Raw genomic sequence first — 20,486 nt, forward strand, 5'->3', positions numbered from 1 at the left:
TCTATTCCACTCATAATCTTACACACCTCCACAGGATCACCCCTCATCCTCCTGCACTCGAAGGAATAAAGCCCTAGCCTGACCAACCAATCCCTTAGGTCAGGCCCTCCAGTTGTGGCAACATCCTTGTAAACAGTGCATCAGACTTCCAGGTCAAATCACACTGTTGACGCAGCCACTAAGAGGTTAATATTACTGTTACTGATCAGAAACACTCATCTGATTGCCAGGAAATTCTGTTGCCTGTGTCTATTATATACACTGACGCTTGGGAACAATTGCATAAATCAGAGGCTGATGAAGTGCTTAAAGAAAATAAAATGAAAGAGTAAATGGCAAGTAATTTGCATTGAACAGCTGTGTATATATATGTATATATATATATATATATATATATATATATATATATATATATATATACACACACACTCATATATATACACATATATACATATACATATATATACACATACACATATATATACAAACACATACATATACACACACACACATATACACACATATATACACACAAGGATCAAATGGTGCACAGAAAGCCATAGTCATACAGCGTGGAAACAGGCCATTTGGTCCACACACATATGCATATATACACATACGCACACATATATATACTTATATATACAAACACACACACACACGCATATGGATACACACATATATGTATATATACACATATATATATATATATATATATGTGTGTGTGTGTGCGTGATCATGGAGAATGCTCAAACTCATACAGAGAGCAACCGAGGTCAGGATTGAACCATGGTCTCCAGCAATGTGCGGCAGCAGCTCTACCAGCTGGGCTACCGTGCCACCTTTAGTGTTATAGCGATGATAGTTTGAATTGTTTAAATTCAACTGGTGTCTTATTCTCTTTTACAATCGAACATCTCATAACACTGAAAGCCTTCTGGTACACTCCTCGTGTTAATGAGAATTGCTTGATGTAGAAACTAAGCTGCACTCCAGAGAGTGTTTGAATTCAGAGATAGGCAGAGAAAAACTATTGAATGCAATATGTAGAAAACCTACTGTATGCAATGAGTAACCAGTAAATATTGGTGCAAACCAGCTTCTGCAGTTCCTTCTTACTCATACTGTATGTAATATATATATTTTAGACTCTAGACTATAGAGATACAGCATAAAAACAGGCCCTTCAGCCCACCATGTCTGCACCAATTAGTGATCACCCCATACACTAGCACCATCCTACAGATTTGGGACAATTTACAATTTTACAGAAACCAATTAACGTACAAACCTGAAATGTGAGAGAAAACCGTTGCACCTGGAGAAAGCCCATGCGGTCATGGGGAAAACGTACAAACTCCACACAGACGGTGCCCCAGTTAGGATCGAACCTGGGTCTCTGGCATTGTGAGGCAGCAACTCCACCGCTGTGCCACCTTGCCACCCCTGTATTTATATTAACAATAAAAGTAAAAGTAGAAAACACTGGATCTGCAAATAAATTAAGAATTGCAATTGGCTATACTGTCCGTTGATCTTCCAAAAAGGGACAACGATCATCTAGGAATTTTGTGTGAACAAAAATGAGAATCATTAGCAAAATATGCAGAGGAAACTCAGCAGGTCAGGTAGCATCTGTGGTGATTGAAACCGGGTTGACATTTATTTAGAATGCCAGATAGGTATTCAATTTGGCTCTGTCTTTTCTCAGAGCCAAGACGTCACAGCCACTTCAGAAATGTATTGGTATAAACCTAGTCTGACACTCCAGTATTGTACTAAGGCAAGATAATTCTATCAGATAAGCTGTTTAAATAAGATCTCTTTACACCTCCTCACAATCATCCCTCATTTAAATGCAAAGATCTTGTGGTAAAATCGTAAAGAACTATTTTGAAGTAACACCTCTGAGACAGATTATTTGATTATTAGTCATTGAATAATAGAACATAGAACATAGAACAAAGTACAGCACAGGAACAGACCTTTCGGCCTACTAGGTCAGTGCCATGAAGCATATCATGAGGCCCTTCAGCCCACTGAGTCCATGCTCACCATAAAGTGCTCACTGATCCCACTAGGGATAATTTATAATGTTCAACCACGCTGCCAACGAGTACGACCTCGGGATGTGGGAGGAAACCAGAGAATGTGGAAAAAGATTACATAGTCGCAGGGAGAGCGTGCAAACTCCACACAGATAGTACCGGAAGTCAGAATTAAATCGAGCTTCACAGAAATGGAAACAGAAGCTCTTCCAGCTATATTGTTCCGTTCCTCCATTAGCTGCCAACACTTAGCTGGCTTAAAGGCGGAACAGTGGTGCAGCGGCAGAGCTGCTGCATTACAGCGCCAGAGACCTAGGTTCGATTCTGGCTACGGAAGGTGTCTGTACGGAGTTCGTATCTTCTCCTTGTGACTGCGTGGGTTTTCTCCGGTTTCCACCCACATTCCAAAGACGTGCTGGTTCGTAGGATAATTCGCTTTGGTAATAACTGTAAATTGTCCCCAGCGTGTAGGATAGTGCTAGTGTATGGGGCGATCACTGGTGCACACGGACTCAGTAGGTGGAGGGGCCTATTTCCACGCTGTATCTGTAAAGTCTAAAAATCTCGAAATAAATTTTGGAGGGCAGGATTCTGTCATTGTGAAAGGCGCCTTATAGATGCCAAACTTGCAGTGACCGGTGCTGCTGGTTCTCCATATAATTGTGTTCTTTGCTAGACTGGGAGAGTATGAGAATAATGTTAAGTGACTTTTCAATACACCCAGAACGTTATTTTGGACCTGCAAAAAAAAAAAATTAATCAGAGCTTGAAGGTCACAGATTCGCAGTAAAATCATCACAGGGATTGTTGAGCTACGATGCAGTAAACAGAACCCTGGTTCCCGAAGCTGAAGGTTGTGGGTTCAAGGCCCAATTCAGCGCATCAGAGGGTTGTTACTGCACAGGTTTAATTTAGTTTAGTTTATTGTCATTACTGAGGTATAGCGAAATGGTTTTTTTTTACATGCTATCCAGGTGATACATTATATAGTCTGAAGAAGGATCCTGACCCAAAACGACACCCATCCTGTTTCTCCAGAGATGCTGCCTGGCCCATTGAGTTACTCCAGCACTTTGTGTCTATCTTCGGTACATACCAGCCTCTGCAGTTCCTTTCTATACATGATTAAACTTGAGCTGTCCACACTGTACAGGTACATAATAAGGGGAATAACGTTTAATGCATGATCAATCCAGTAAAGTCTGATTAAACATTGTCCAAGGATCTCCAATTAGATTGATAGTATTGCAGGGCTGCCCTCTAGTTGTTGGAAACATTGATTGAATACTTTATTGTCACATGTGACAAGTCACAGTGAAACTCTTTGCTCGCATAGCCAAGGAATGCAAATAGTCGCCCATAAAGGGCACTTACAAAGTTACAAATCCCCCCACCCCATGTGCCTTGTCCCCCCTTTTTGTCCCCACACTCTCGCAGTGGTCTCCCCACGCCAGGTCCTCCATTGTCCATTGCTATTCAAGCACAGTTCAGTTGCCTGATAACAGCCGGGATGAAAACGGTTCCTGAATCTGAAGGTGTGCGTTTTCACACTTCTGTACCTCTTGCCTGATGGAAGAGGGGAGAAGAGGGTCCTTGATTATGCTGGTGGCCTTGCCCAGGCAGTGGGAAGTGTAGATGGAGTCAGTGGAAGGGAGGTTGGTTTGCGCGATGGTCTGGGCAAGGGGGAACACTGTGTTGGTGCAAGTGTTTCTTTGATGGAGAGGGACCAGCTCTCGAAGGGTTAAACACCAAAGGTGTGTGGTGTTTACTGTTAATTTCACGACGTCCCACCCACCTATCTGGGTCCCATTGGACAAGAAGCAGGCGCTGGGGTTGACAGGGGCTTTACTGATTTGCTCGCCGCCCTGCCTGTTAGGGCAGGTGGGAGTGGCTGTGTGTTTGGGTGAGAAGGCATCGCGTGTTGGAAGCTGGAATCCGGGCTGGTGGACAAGTAGCAGTGAAGATGTGTGCCATGCACGTCCCAGCTTTGACAACAGGCATGACCAGTCCAACCAGGTGAACAGCGAGCACTGCGGAAATCCTGCTTGGTGGTCGACACGGCTCGGGGAAAACAAAACAAAAAAAACTCGCAAACAGTGCATTTGGTTCTGAACCAAACTCCTTCTTAGTTCAGAGGCTGCGGGAGCAGAAATCCGTAATGTCGAGGAAAAAGACACTCAGGAGCAAAAGTAGCACGCCCCCAAGCACCACCTTGCCAGCCGGGAGAAGCAAAGGACAGAAGTCGGCGAAAGGCAATTCCGAGCCCCGGGGTCCGATCAACGGGGTGTCCCTTCCAAACAGACCTTCACTGAGTAACAGCAGCGAGTTCTACGACATCGCGTTTAAGGTTAGTTCCTTGCCAGGGAGGCTGGCAGACCTATGGTCGAGTTGTGTGCATGTGCATCACCGGGTTTAATGTACGCGAGCATGTGTTTGCATGATGCACGGTCCTTATTGTCAAAAGTCACTTGGAAAATCAAATGAAAAGCTGACGGAAACTGGGCTCGGGCAAATAAATAGCCCTTCGCGTGACCGAATTTTATTTATTTATTGTTTATTTTAAAATAGAAGAACTAGTTGTTGTTTTGACATAGAATGTACAACAAAGACGGGCCATTTAAGTTAACTCTTTGTGCTCTACGCATTATCTGATGCCTTGCCCATATCATTCAATATTCATTTCTAATCAAAGCACTTGCACCCACTGACGTGTCTGTCTTCTATCTTAAGCGCTAGCTAAATTAAGCAGGATTGTACGGGTCTATTTGTCCGTATTCTCTTGGCAGTCCAGAAGAGGGGCCATTCAACCCGTTCTGCTTGTGCTATCTCAACGAAATACAGCCCCAGTCACTATTCTTTCTATGCAGCCTTGTAAATATTTAGCATCGCATATCCAAGTCATTTGAAGCCCTCTTTTGTTAAAATGTGTTCCTCTTTCCCGTTACAAGAAGGATGTGGAGATTTTGGAAAGGATGCCGAGGAGATCTATCAGGATGATGCCGGCTAGGGGGATATCAGCTATAGGGGGAGGTTGGACAGACTTGGATTGATTTCTCTGGAACGTTGGAGGTTAGGGGGGGGGGGGGGGGGAGAGGCATAGAGAGGGGCATAGAGAGGCATAGATAGAGTAGACCGCCAGATCATTCCTCCCCCCGCCCCCAGGATGCAAATATCAAATATTCAAATGCATAATTTTAAGATGAGAGGGGCAAGGTTTTGAGGGTGGGGGGGTGCTCGAATGTGCTGCTGAGGTGGTAGAGACAGATATGATAGTGGCGCTTAAGAGACTTCTGGATAGGCACATGGATATGGATTATGTGCAGGCAGATAAGTGCTGTCATGGCATTCTGACTAGCACTGACATCCTGAGCCGAAGGGTCTGTTCCTGTGCTGCACTGTTCTATGTCCATTCTGATGTTACCGTAATTACACCATTAATATGCCAATCTTTCCTTGGGCGTAACTAGTATAGTTATTGACTGCTTGATTATGAGGTAAATCAATAAGGTTTTGTAATGGCCAATGGACACGATACCAGGGACAGGTAGACATGTCATCTACTGTATAGCGTGTCAGGTTGAAGGGCCCTTGAGAATTCACCTATTATTTGCTGGTTGGATTGCCGTCTTTGCTAAGTATTGCAAATCTGGAAAGAAAACACATTTCATTCAATAACAGACCAGAGGAGATAAATGTCTTATTGTCAATAGAGAGCCGTGTTAACTCTCTTATCCACCACTTGAAACCTCCCAGTGTTCTCAGTCAAGGTGTAGCAAGTAGGTCAGGACTCTGTAGTGAGGGGAAGGTTTTCACTTAATCCTTTTGTAATTAAAAAAAAAAAAAAGTAAATCTACAGAATTATCCCTCTTTCTGTGTACTGGAGGAAAAAAATGAATTTTGTTTTTGCCCGGAGCCCACAAGCCACTAGACCTCTTTAGTTTTGGTTTAGGATACAGGGTGGAAACAGGCCCTTCGGCCCACACTGACCCATCGATCACCCATTAACACTAGTTCTATGTCATCCCACTTTCTCATCCATTCCCTACACACCAGGGGGAATTTGAGGTGAAAAGTGAATTTAGGAGTTTTTTTTTTTTTAAAAGAGGTACAGCAGGGAGACGAGCCCTTCAGCCCACCGTGCCCATCACTCAACTGTTCACACTGTTATCCCACATTCTCATCCACTCCCTACACACTAGGGGCAATTTACAGAAGCCGATTCACCTACAATCCCGCATGTCATTGGGATGTGAGAGGAAGCTGGAGGAAACCCATGGGGTCAGGGGGAGAACGTGCAAACTCCACATAGAGAGCACCCGAGGTCAGGATCGAACCGGGGTCTCTGGCACTGCAAGGCAGCAGCTCTACCAGTGTGCCACTGTGCTGCTCGCATTTTCAGGCCCCACTTGATTTTTAATATTTAGGATTCTTTATACATTAGAGCTGGAATAATCGATCATACGGTGTTTGTTTGAAGAGCAGAATTGATGCTGGTGGAGTCTTCACCAGGGAGTTGCCCTTCTGAGATAAGGCAGGAAGCAGACCGTGACCCTTCAAGGAAGACTGGGCATTTACGCTGTTTACTTTAGTTTGGAGATACAGCGTAGAACAGACCGAGCCCGCACTGACCAGTGATCATCCTGTACACTAGTACTATCCCACGCGCTAAGGCCAATTTACATAAGCCAATGAACCTGCAAGTCTTCGGAGTGTGGGATGAACGTACACAGAGAGAACGTACAAACTCCGTACAGACAGCACCTGTAGTCGGGATCGAACCTGAGCCTCTGGTGCTATAAGGCAGAAACTCTACCGCTGTGCCACTGTGCTGCTCCTTGTTCAACGGCTCTTGTTCAGTCTGTGCTCCTGTCACCAACTGAGATAAGAAGCAAGTTGCTCCCTTTTCTGCTTACTCATGCTTACATTTATTGCTTGTGGCTAAACCATAGCAGTTTAGTAATGAACAATAGTTTGTTCTTGTTTATCCAACCATGGTGCTGGAACTCGCTTCTTCTCCTTAAGCGCTGAGATATCAATGTTATTAATTGACTGAAGGAGATAGCACGGAAACGGGCTCTTTGGCCCTCCTAGCCAATGCTGATCATTGATCACCCTTTTGACTTTAGAGATACAATGCAGAAACAGGCTCTTGTGCCCACCTAGTCTGCGCCGGCCAGCAATCATCCTGTTTCTAGCACTATCTTACACATTACAATTTCACCAAAGTCAATTAATCTACAAACCTGCACGTCTTTGGATTGTGGGAAAAAATCGGAGTTCCCTGAGGAAACCCACATGGTCACAGGGCGAGCGACCAAACTGTGTACCAACAGCACCTGTAGTCGGGATTGTAAGCAGGTCTCTGGTGCTGTGAGGCAGCAGCTCTACCACTGCACCATTGTGCCACCCATTCATACACTAGTTTTAATTTTACAGATGCAGCATAGAAACAAGGAGGCACTGTCCCTGGCCAACAATTGGCCTATCGGGGAACAACCCTGCCTGAGGTCGTCTGTTGCCGGCCCCTATTTGGCCGGTCTTTTTTTCGCGCTTCCAAACCTCTCCATCCCCCCCCCCCCCCCCCCCCCCCCCCCCCCCCCCAATCCATTGGAAGAAATGTCCCAACCTGAAATGTCATCTATCCATGTTCTCCAGAGATGTGGCCTGACCCACTGAGTTACCCCAGCACTTTGTGTTTATTGTTTATTCGACATTTTGGGTCTTTCTGAAGAAATGTATTCATTCGAGATGTCATGTATCCATGTTTTCCAGAGATAGGCATGAAGTGCTGGAATAACTCAGTGGGTCAGGCAGTACATCTGGAGAAAAAGGACATGTGACGTTTTGGGTTGGAATCCTTCATCAGACCCAGTGATACTGCCTGACCCGCTGAATTACTGGGGCACTTTGTGCCTTCGATGAATTCCAATAAACAACAGGTTAGAGTAGAGCATAAACTCTATGCTGTACATTCTATGTCATATGAGGAACTCGCAAGTAATTTATGCTATATATTTTGTTCAATGTAACATAAAACTAATATATGAACTGGTTCAGCTGTTACTGTTTTAGATTTAGAGATATAGCACGGAAACAGCTCCTTCGGACCACCGGGTGCGCGCCGACCCGCGATCACCCGTGCACTCGGACTATCCTGCACACTAGGGACAATTGCTACCTACAAATCTGAGTGTTGGGGGAGACTGGAGCACCCAGAGAATACCCACGTGATCACTGGGACTGCATACAGACAGTGCCCAGTCAGGATCAAAGCCGGGTCTCAGGCGCTGTGAGGTAGCAACTCTACCGCTGTGCCACTGTGTCACCCCCTACTGATCAAAGAATTTCAGGCTGAGAATTCCAGGATGGGCACGGCTTCTAGTTCATTGTGGGGGGGGGAATTGTTAATGACTGTTTCTGTGCCTGCTGGATTAATCACTACTTGTTTCATTTCAGGTAATGTTAGTTGGAGACTCTGGCGTAGGCAAAACCTGCTTGCTGGTGCGCTTTAAGGATGGAGCTTTCTTGGCAGGAAGTTTTATTTCGACAGTGGGAATTGACTTCAGGGTGAGGCTGTCTTTCATTTTATTTTTCCTTCTGTTTAAATGTGCTGCTGGACTGTGAGATGAATCTTGGAGCATGGGAGCGGAGGGGGGTGACATGTCTACCTGTCCCTGTGCCTGCTATTTGGGAGTCCTACTGACTGCGTGCATCTGTTGGTATCTACATTTATATTCGTATTATTGCTTGATATTTACTGGGTTCTCTTCATGCCAGTGGTCACAGAACCTATCTTGTTAACGCTCTCTTGCCACTGAGTGATTTTTACATATGTGAGCAGATGAGTATTTGGCGGCACTGGGCCTGTACTCGCTGGAGTTTGCAAGGGTGAAGAGGGGTCCTCATTGAAACTTACCCACTAGTGAAAGGCCTGAATCCAGTGGATGTGGCAAGGTTGTTTCCACTAGTGGGTGAGTCTAGGACCAGTGGCCATAGCCTCTGAATAAAAGGACGCACTTTTAGAAAGGAGATGAGGAGGAATTACTTTTGGTCGGAGGGTGGTAAATCTGTTCAATTCATTGCCGTAAGCAGCTGCATGGACCGAGTCATTGAGTATTTTTAAGATGAAGAATGACAGATTATTTGTTAATGTCAGAGGTTATGGGGAGAAGGCAGGAGAATGGGGTTGAGGGAAAGATAGATCAGCTATAATTGAATGGCGGAGTAAACGCGATGGGCCGGATGGCCTAATTCTGTTCCAATATCATGAAATCAACAATACAGTAAATCCTCACTATTGCAGAACTGACTTCAGTTATAGCGGACTGTCTCTTTAAGAACACAGGCCGCTAATTACGCAGTGGAGGGCATGTCCTTTGACGAGCCGTTGCCATTGACGAGCCATTGACAAGGCATTGCCATTGATGAGGAGGCATGACTTGGATCCACACTTTAACTCTATTAAACAATGTAACAGACAGCCTTTAGTATTTTTAGCTTGCAATAACAAACATAAATTTTCAGCTGTCAAGAAGAACTTTGCAATTGAAAACAAGTCGTCGTTTCACGGAGTGACTGCTAAGTGGTTGGAGCGAATCCCTTACTCGGGTTTTCTAGGACATTCACCAATAACGGACACCCCCCCCTCGGTCCGTTATGATGAGGAGTTACTGTGTATGTGCATCTTCCCATAGCTCGTATCGTCTTTGCAAAACTGAGTGGCAGCTGCTGAAGTCTAGCACACCCATTAGCCATTGCTGGAGGATGCTGAGCTTGTATCTGAGATGGGCCTTGGTTCAATCCTTAGCCGTGCCAAGATTAGCTTATTGCTTAGTTTAGAGAGGCAGCATGGAAACTGGCCTCTCGGCCCAACGAGTCCGCGCCAACCAGTGATCCACGCACGCTAACACTAAGACACACTAGAGACAATTTACAATTTTACTGAAGCCAATTAACCAGGAATTAACCAGAGGGGGGGGATCCAGAACACCTGGAGAAAACCCACGTGGTTGCACGGAGACGTATAAACTCGGTACAGATAGCACCCGTGGTCAGGATCAAACCCGGGTCTCTGGCACTGTAAAGCAGCAACTCTACCACTGTGCTGCCTAGGTTTAGTGCAGTCTGTCCCACGAGCATGCGACTGCATGCGGCAAGCATGACCAAACCGGAAGCGGAGGTCGAGTGATCCCCGTACAGGGCCTGTCCCACCAGCATGCGCAACCAAACCGGAAGCAGGGGCTGCGCGGAGGTCGAGTGATCCCGTACGAGATGGCGCAAAGATGGCGCAAAGTTCGAGCGAAGTCCGCGTGAAGTTCATACGCCTTCGAGACGGTGCGTACGGCCTCAATGCGGCTGCAGGCCGGCAGGCCGTTGCCACGCGGAATTTTTGAACAGTGTCAGTTTTTCGGAGCCCCGCGTGACGTTGGGACCTGCTCTGCACAACTCCATACGACTCCGGTGATCGAAGTGGGACCGGCCCCGCGAGGCCGTACAGCTCGAGTGACCACGTTAGGTCACACTTGCCGCATGCAGTCGCATGCTCGTTTGGACAGGCCCTTAAGTACTTTTTTCTTTTCGCTTTCGCTGTAACTAATTCTATAACACTATATTCTCCAGTAATTTTCTCTCTGCACTACCTGTTGAACTTGTGAAATATCCTGATAGCACTTGTGTATAGTACGATTTGTGACGCCCTTAGTTTAGATAATGTGAGTTACATTGACATTCACGGCAAAGTGCTGGCGTAATTCAAGGGGTCAGACAGCATCTCTGGAGAACATAGATAGGCGATGTTTCTTCAGACTGATCCTGACCAGAAACGTCAACCGGAAGGATACTGACCCAAAAATTTGCCTATCCGTGTTCTTCAGAGATGCTGCCTGATCCGCTGATTTATTCCAGCACTTTGTGTCCTATCTGCAGTTCCTTGTTTTACCATTAGAATGAACATTGGATTCTCCAGTTTTAGGTAACCAACCAACAATGCCCCACCCTTTCTTGTCATCCCCCCCCCCCCCCCCCCCCCCCTTACCTATGCTTCACCTGGATGCACAACCATTTCTTACACTCCGGCCCTCTTTTCACTTCCCCCATCCCCTTCCACCTATAAACCCCACGTCTTTGGAATGTGGGAAGAAACTGGAGCATCCGGAGAAAACCCACGTGGTCACAGGGAGAATGTGCAAACTCCACACAGACAGCACCATGGTTAGGGTTGAATGCGGGTCTTTGGAGCTGTGAGAAAGCAACTCAGTGAAGGTTTACTTGGTTAACACCCAGAATGGTGTCCTCCTCCACTGTTAGAGTGAGGTCACATGCAAATTGGAGGAAAAGCACCTTGTATTTCGCATGGGCAGCAAATGGCCTAATTCTGCTCTGATGTTTTATGATCTCGTGTCTCCAGCAGACTTGAACATTAATTCCTCTACACGATTGTGAGTAGTGGATGCATTTGCATACAAAATATCCAAATGTTTATCCTGCAGAACAGATGTGCTATTTGATTATCCAATTGAATATATTGGGAAGCAAATGTATTAAATGAATGATGGGCTACTTAAATTATGGAAGAGCAATTTCGAAGTTTTGGAGTTTGTAAATTTAGAATAAAGTTTGAAATCCCTTGCGTTAAACATGTGTCTCCAGTTCATTAGTCATTGTCATACAGCAGGGAAACAGGCCCTTCGGCGCAATTTGTTCATGCCGACCAAGATCTACCTAGTCTCATTTGCCATTTATTAGAGGAATCTCTATCCCTCTGAACCTTTCCTATCCAATTGTTCATTCCAAAGTAGACAGCCTCGCATTTCCCCACATTATACTCTTTCTGTCAACTTCTTATCCATTCAGTTAACTTTTCTGGGTCAGACACTGGCTCAGAGACTACTGGGATGAAAGCAGTGTGAAGGGTCCCTACCCAAAACATCATCTATCCATGTTCTCCAAAGATGCTGCCTGACCTGCCGAGTTACTCCAGCATTTGAGAGTCATTCATGAGGAAACAGGCCTTTCGGCCCAACACAGTCTACATCTGTCAAAAGCCTGTGTTTGGCCCATATCCTTCTGAACCTATCCTATCCATGTACCTGTCCAAATGTCTTTTTAATGTAGTTGAAGTACCTATCTCAACCACCACTTCTGGTAGCTCATTCCATATACCCACCGTGTGTGTGTTGTTAATAATAAAAATAATAATAATATTATTAAAAACTACAATTAAAACCAAATCAAATAATTGTCCTTGGGTACCTATAAAATCTTTTTCTCCCTCACCTCAAACCTATGTCCTCTGATTCTTCATTCTCCTCTGGGTAAAAGACCGTGCATTCGCCCTATCTATTACTCTCATGATTTTGTACACCTTTATATGCACCTTCAGCATCCTACACTCCAAGGAATAAAGTCGTAGCCTGCTCAACCTCCCCCTATAGGTCAGGCCCTCAAGTCCTGGCAACATCCTTGGAAAACGTCACTGCACCCTTTCCAGCTGGGAGTCATCTCTACAAAAGTAGTTGGCGATGATCAATAAACCCTAGTCTTGCCACCAGCACCCACATCCAAGAAATGAATTTTAAAGCATGGTTCTATTCTTGATTTACAGTGAGTCATTTTCACGCTGCCTCACTCTTTGGAGTACATTGATATGTTCTTAATTGGACGATCCTTATAGATTATATGTGAGTTGCGGTACCCCTGAAACCAAGATACTATTTCTACATAAATATGCAAAAAATATATTTTTTTCATGGAAAATGCTGTTCTTTCCCTGAACATTGATAAACTGATTTAAGACAACGCTTTCTTTATCATTGTGAAAACATGAATAACCTTGGGCAATCACATTAGATGTAGGAATAACTCAGCGGGTCAGGCAGCATCCCTGGAGAACATGGATAAGTGGCGTTTGGGTCAAGACCCTTCCTCTGAGAACCAGCGGGCATAGGACACATGTTTAAGGTGAGGAAGGAAAGATAGGAACTTGAGAGGTAACTTTTTCCACACACAGGGCAATGGTGCATGGACTGAGCTGCCGGAGGAAGTAGTTAAGGCAAGTATTAGCGCATCGTTGAAGAAACATTTAGGCAGGTACTTGGGTAGGATAGGTTTAGAGATATAGGGGCTAAATGCAGGCAGGTGGATCTCGTGTAAAAACATATAAACATAGAAAATAGGTGCAGGAGGAGGCCATTCGGCCCTTTGAGCTATCACCGCCATTCATTGTGATCATGGCTGATCATCCCCTATCAATAACCTGTGCCTGCAAGTTGGGTAGAAGGGCCTGTTTCCATGCTGTATAACTCAATGACAGATAGATAATTCATTAATAGACACAAAGTGCTGGATAGGGTCTCGACCCAAAATATCACCATCCTTGTTCTCCAGAGATGCTGCCTGACAGCTGAGTTACTCTAGCACTGTGCCTACTTTTGGTATAAACCAACAGCTGCCGCTCCTTGTTTCTACTCTAATTCAATAATTTTGGGCATGTAATTCTCTACTGTTGGTATTTATTAGAAAGTGGTATTTATTAGATGCGAGTACTCCCAAGAGGAATAATTTGAACCAGGTTTTTCACTGTCGGCTGCCTGGGATTTTTTTTCTGCTGAATATCCTCATTTATCATTCTGTCTATGCCACCTCTTTGGTTGGATTTGAGGATTTATTCCATACTAGGACTTCATTCCTTGGAGCACAAGACGCTAGGAGGTGATCTTACTAAGGTGTACTGAGTTGTTGGGACATGCCAAACTTTCATAAGCCTTCTGAGGAAGTAGAGGCTTTGGTGTGCTTCTGCTGAAGCGTCTTTTGCATTTCCCTGCTTTTCCAAGCATGTAGACTTTTCTCTGCTCGTGACTCTAGCCTGCTGGTAGCAAGCTTTGCTCTACTCTGGAACAATGGTCACAGATTGTCTCTATTAATGCTTCAGGCACTTGCTCCAGACACTACCTCTGTATCTAATTATAATGTGATAGAGAGTGTGAACCAGTGAAAATAAAAAAAGACAGAGGAATCTATGCTGGTGGATATATAATTTCATATTGTGGTTTCTTAGTATGACTGCAGTGATCATAACTGCAGTCAATTAAATAAGCCAATAACTGGTTTTGTTTGTGTAGGAAGGAACTGCAGATACTGGTTTACACCGAAGATAGACACAAAATGTGAGAGTAACCCTGTGGGTCAATTAGCATCTCTGGAGAAAAGGAATAGGTGACGTTTCGGGTTGAAACCCTTCTTCAGTCTGATGAAGGGTTCTGACCCAAAACGTCACCTATTCCTTCTTTCCAGATATGCTGCTTGAGTTACTTCAGCATTTCGTGTTTTTTGTTGGAGAAATGAGGAACTGCAGATGCTTGAATCTTGAGCCTAACACAAAGTGCTGGATGAACTCAATGGGTCAGGCAGATGGGATGGGAATGGATGACATTTTGGGTAAGGATCTTTCTTCATGCTGTTTTTGTTTAAGGATTTATTTTTCCTCCTTTTGAATATGTCACACAATGTTGTATGTTCAGTGGATTACTTTTGACGTTGTGGGCTGAAGGGCCTGTTCTTGTGCTGGGATGGACTGGTGAAAGAGGTATTTGGCAGGCTTGCCTTCATCGGTCAGGATATTGAGTAGAGCATCGAACCTGGGCCTCTGGCGCTGTGAAGCAGCAGCTCAACCATCTGCCGCCCATTGATTTGCTTTGTTGGCTGAGATCTTCCCTATTGTGTGTACAGACCTGGTCCAGAGGTACATTTATGTCCTACCTGTAATCTGTGTAATAAGTAATGTTGGGTTAATGATCTCTGTTGTTAAGGATGAAAGTGTATGAACAATTGTTCAGTTTATGTTGTAACAATTAGCAGCGTAGATCAGGCCAGAAATGATTTGCCTGTGTGAGATTTAAGCCCTAGCAAGGATGTGGTCCCTTAATGTAAACCTTTCTTTAATAAAGCATCCTTGCTAATTTAAATCGGCATGTATTTTCCAGCATCTTGGTGCTCGAGAGATTGATACTAAGACAGTAATGTTGCAAATGTGAATTTTATAAAAAGAGACATGCAAATTCCAATTGATGTTTGAGGTACAATGAAACATTGGTTCCGACTGTGTGCAGTTCATTTTGTTTTTGCAGATTGGGAGAAATGGCAAAGGCCATTACATTACAACAAAATTACATTGATAAACTGGGAGACCAAGCCTTAGATTTAATCCAGAGCGATGTTGCACTTTTATTGCTGAGAGTAATTGTGCTGCCAGCACTGATTTCTACACTGCAGTTTGTCTGGTGAAGTGTAAATTATATTATCGCGCCGTCTGTTCAGACTCCTCTCTACACACCAGGATCCAAGTACAGGCTCGCCCCAATTTACGCAATGGGCGGCTTGCGTGAACTCGCACTTGCGTAAACCGTTCTGCACAGTCCCCGGTGCGAACAAGGCACTTTGTAATTTCCACAATACTGTGCGATCACTCAAATTTACCTCGGAAACAAGCAGGCAATGGCGGCGGTGCTTACCCAAAAGGCTGTACACCTCAGACAGTGCCCCAACGGCAAAACTAAATTCATGGCGGTGGTTCTTATCCAGAAGGCCGCGCACCACGGACAGTGCCCTGGACAGAGCTGAACGCTGCTGACACAGTTAATACACTCTGAGTAATTTTGGGCAGCGGTTGGGGATGGTGATTCCATCCTAACATGTGCAAGGGATCACGGAACGTATTACTTGCATAAGTCGGGGAGTGCCTGTAGAGTAAACCTCCAATAATCCAGCTCACACAGGATTTTCTGGGCTATTTTACTCCCCACCTTCCCTCCCCGATTAAAGATAGTCTGAAGATCTCCAAGGAAGGACCACTCTCTTGATGTTGAAAGGATGGTTCAGTTGTCTTTTAACAGCTGGGAAGAAACTGTCCCTGAATCTGGAAGGGGTGCGTTTTCACACTTCTGTACCTCCTGTCTGTTGGGAGAGGGGAGAACAGGGACTGTCCGCTGTGAGAAACTGACCTTCCGGCCCAACTTGCCCTCACCGACCAACGGGGCAGAACACCCGGGGGAGCCAGAGGGGACACGTCCCCCCCCCGTTCCCCCCCCCCCCCCCCCCCCCAAGTTTTTGTCATCCAGATTTTAAAATTTCCGCGAGACAGTGGAGGTGGGACTGCTGATCGAAGGTGCCCATTGGACGAGAGAGACATCGGTCAGCAGGCAATGGGGGCATGATGATTCAGCACGATGATTGGAGGAGGGAGGAGTGCAGGGGGGGGGGGGGGGGGGGTTGGACTGAGGATAGAGTGTGGTGATTGGAGGAGGGTGATGTGGCACAGACCTGCGCCTCATCCGCAGCCAGGATTGATCCCAGCTGGCTCTCCCGTCCCCACCCGACTGCCGCCCCCCTCCACCCCCATGGGTGGCCAGAGACGTCGGCAGTCAGACGGGAGCTGTACCGCCAGGCCCACATCCAGCGCAGAGAAGCAGCGCTAAACCCAGCTCAACTCTGCCTGTCCCAACAGGTTAACCTGCCTGGGCTTGCGGGAAATATGGCCAGCGTGGAGAAGCAGCACTGGTATCCCGTCAGTCCAGTCAGGGCTTGTAGGTTAACCCGGCGAGACAGGCAGTTGAGCTGCATTTAGCGCTGGATTGAGCCTCCGAAGCATCGCGCATGTGTGAGTGTGAGTGTGCGCATGCGTGTGTGGCCGCCAAAAAATTGTGTCCCACCCCGGTCCCCTCCATGTTTTGATAGCGAGTTCCGTGCCTGCTAACCAACATGTCCCATCTACCCTAGTCCCACTTGCATGCGTTTGGCCCATATTCCTCTAAACCTGTCCTATCCACGTACCTGCCTAATTGTTTCTTAAATGTTGTGTTTGTTCATCCCTCAACTACCTCCTCGGACAGCTCGTTCCATACACCCACCACCATTTGTGTGAAAAAGTTACCCCTCAAATTCCTATAAAAGTTTCCCCCCCTTCACCTTAAACCCATGCCCTCTGGTTCTCGATTTCCCTACTCTGGGTAAGAGACTCTGTGCGTCTATCCGATCTATTCCCCTCATGATTTTGTACACATGATTTAATTTAATGGGAGTTTTTGGGGAAGGAGAGAAACACTTGTGAAGAGAAAGAGATAGAAACGAGTAACTGCAGATGCTGGCTTCCCAAGGAAAGACACAAAGTGCAGGAGTAACTCGGTGGGCCAAGCGGCATCTCTGGAGTACATGGGCTGGTGATATTTCGGCTTGCGACCCTTTTTCAGGTGAAGATCTAGATTTTTGCACATCTTGAGAAGTAGTGACAGGGTTTTAGATTGACAAATCCATCTTGTTTTGATGAATTGCCTCAATTTCTTGTTCTTCTTTCCCATAAAATCTCCTTCAGAATGGTACTTAATTGTCACAGAATGCCTGCTTCAGCATCCTTCAATTACAACCTATCCTGCCAGTTTATTAGGTGTAAAGTCTCTGCCCAATTTCCCGTGGAACATTCAACTTTTAACTGCTATTTCAGCTTTTCTGATCAGCTCTTCAAAGTCGTGAACATTTTAATCCATGCATTGTGACCTGAATTGGCTTTCAGTTTGATTTCTTTTAACCTCGTCTTCAAATTCTTCTCTCTCTTTCTCTCTCTGTTACCTCCTCTGGTTCTTCAATCCTCTCCCATCCCGAGCTCTTCCAATTCCAATCATCAACGTGAATTGCATCGCCAATGAGAAGGGTGTGGCACAGCGGTTAGAGCGTTGGAGGCCCATGTTCGATCCTGACCTTGGCCGCTGCCTGTGTGGAGTTTGCATGTTCTCCCTGCGACCGCTTGGGTTTCCTCCGGGTGCTCCGGTTTCCAGCCACATCCCAAAGATGCTTAGTTTATTGTCACGTGGACCGAGGTAAATTGAAAAGCATTGTTGCGGGCTAACCAGTCAGTGGAAAGCAGTATACGATTCCAATCGTGCCATCCACAGTGTACAAATACATGATAAGGCAAGGGTCAGTATGTTAATTGGCTGCTGTAAATTGCGCCCCTCGGTGTGTGAGTGAGGGATAGAATCGGAGGGAAGCTGTAGATGGGTGGTTGACGGATGGCAAGGTCACTGGGCCAAAGGGCCTGTTTCTTTGCTGTAATGACTCGAACTCTATCACTGGCAGCTACACTTCCAGCTTCTGAGAATTGAATAGAATTGAATTGAAGATTACAGCATGGATACAGGCCTTTCGGCCCACCAAATCCATCAAATGCCATTGATCACCTGATCAACAAATTTTTGTTTTTGTTTATCCAACTATGGTGCTGCAAATCGTTATACCCCTCTACCTTCTGATATCAATATTATTGATTGATTGAAAGATATAGCATGGAATCAGGCCCTTCGACCAAATAGAGTCCGAGCCGACCATCGCTAACCCACTCACACTAGTTTTCTGTTAATCCACTTTCTCATCCACTCCCTACACACTGGGGACAATTTACAGAGGCCAATTAACCTGCAAACCCACACGTCTTTGGGGCATGGGTGGAAACCAGACCACCCGGAGGAAACCCACGCAGTCACGGGGAGAACGTGCAAACTCCACACAGATGGCCCCCGAGGTTAGGCTCGAATCTGGGGCTGTGAGGCAGTGGCTCTGCCACTGTGTTGCCCACTAATTTCTAAAATGTTCTTGCTACCTTGGCTGCCTCTCTCTCTCCTCCCTTTGTGACCCTCAGTCAACTCTCCCTTCTACCTACTGTTACACCTCCCGGAGCGACTCGATGCCAGGTTATTTTTAATAACATATCTGTGAAGCGTCTGAATGTGATTCATGAAGATAAAGGCACTTTGCCGAGACTGTATCTAAATGCAAAATATCTGTGGGAAATAATTAAAGGTTGGTTTATATTAATGCAACTCGATGAGTATTCTTGGTTATTTTTGAAAAGATTTTGGCATTGAATCTCAGTCGCCAAATAGTGCAATTAAATTGAAATGGACAATAATAGCATCTTGCACATTCACGCAAACAGCTACATCTTTATTCCATCTTATTTTTTAGAACCATCCTTCCTTCATTACAATTTTTCTTACTAAATTTAAATATCCTGGACTGGCTGGTGACAAAGCACAGCTCCAGTATGGTTGTAGAAAGAAAGAACTGCAGATGCTGGTTAATATACAAAAGGAGACAAACATCTGGAGAGTAGGTCTGGAGAACGAAAGGTGACGTTTCGGGTTGAGAATGTTTGTTGGATCCAAGCCAATTGATGGCATTGATTTGTGTACAAACACAAAGCATTGGAGGAACTCAGCTGGTCATGCTGGACTGTGGGCCCAATGGCCAGACTTATTTCCCTCCATAGATGTAGCAATGTTACAAAATCTTGAGATTTTAAAAATCAAGTCTGTAATTTATCCCATCCGATAAAGCATAAAAAGAAGTTTAATTTGACACCCAATTCACTTTCATATCTTCAGTATTAAAAAAGTTATGGCCATTTTCATACTCTGAAATAAGCATCTTGCTCCCTATTGCTTTTCCATTGACTGAACACAAAAGCTGTGATCGAGGACAGTCAAAAGCCTATAACTTTATTAAAAATTAAGAGAACTGAAAGAAATTTTCAGTTATAGATTGAAGCATTCTGAAACAAATATGAAACAATCTTACTTAGATGACTTGAAATTAAAGCATATAATTAGTTAGTTACCTAATTGTAGCTAATTACAAAATTCAATTACTAGATCTAAACATCTATCAATTTCTTAAGAATAGATTAACATTTTTAAATAGCCTAAGTGTCCAAATAACATTCACACAAGAATTCACAATAAAACATGTTTTTTTAAATCTCATTGTCATGGATTTATAGGCCAAATGGAAGGAATTTAATGTTTAATACCTGTAAATTAATGGCCATTTAAATCAACGTGCGAGTGGGTTTTACTGGAACGGGACCATTTGGAACGTTGCGGTTGTGGTGATTTATACCCCCATATCTGCATGCCAGTTTGTATGGGGACTAAATCGCCGTTTCGCAACATAAAATGTGAACTAAAGTCATCTTAAGAAACACTTTTATCCATAAAAATAAACTACTTTCTTTTACCTGTCACCTACATGAAATCCGTCCCCGTTGTCGGTGTTGACGGCTTTAGAAGCTGGGTTTAAAATGACTCCAGCGTTGAAATTGTCGGGCGATTTATAAAAACAAAAACCAAAAATGATACAGAACAGCCGTCGGAACGATTCTTCAGCAAACGTTTGGACTCCGGCAAAATATAATCCAGGACAAGGTAAGAGAAAATCGTGTTTTAACCCCGGCCCCCCCCCCCCCCCAAAGCGCCAAAATCGCGTACGGCCAGTGGCAGAACTGCAGTGCTGCTGAAGGTAAGTATTATAACATACCTAATAGATGCTGCCTGACCCACTGAGTTCATCCAGCACTTGGTGTTGGTTCAAGATTACAGTATCTGCATCTTCATG

The 20,486-nt window shown here is 44.9% G+C and overlaps 1 protein-coding gene across 1 annotated transcript in view; it reads left to right on the top strand.

The window, feature by feature from the left end:
- The first annotated feature begins 3,931 nt into the window (after positions 1–3,931).
- The window catches only part of LOC129706970 (ras-related protein Rab-26-like), a 222,033-nt gene continuing 205,478 nt past the window's right edge, over positions 3,932–20,486 (top strand). The window contains exons 1-2 of the mRNA XM_055651667.1: positions 3,932–4,395; positions 8,505–8,615. Of these exons, the coding sequence (XP_055507642.1) occupies positions 4,207–4,395; positions 8,505–8,615 (300 nt within the window). The 5' untranslated portion in view covers positions 3,932–4,206. The remainder of the gene's footprint in view (positions 4,396–8,504; positions 8,616–20,486) is intronic.

Source organism: Leucoraja erinacea, chromosome 20 (assembly GCF_028641065.1).
Source record: "Leucoraja erinacea ecotype New England chromosome 20, Leri_hhj_1, whole genome shotgun sequence".
Lineage (NCBI taxonomy): Eukaryota > Metazoa > Chordata > Chondrichthyes > Rajiformes > Rajidae > Leucoraja > Leucoraja erinaceus.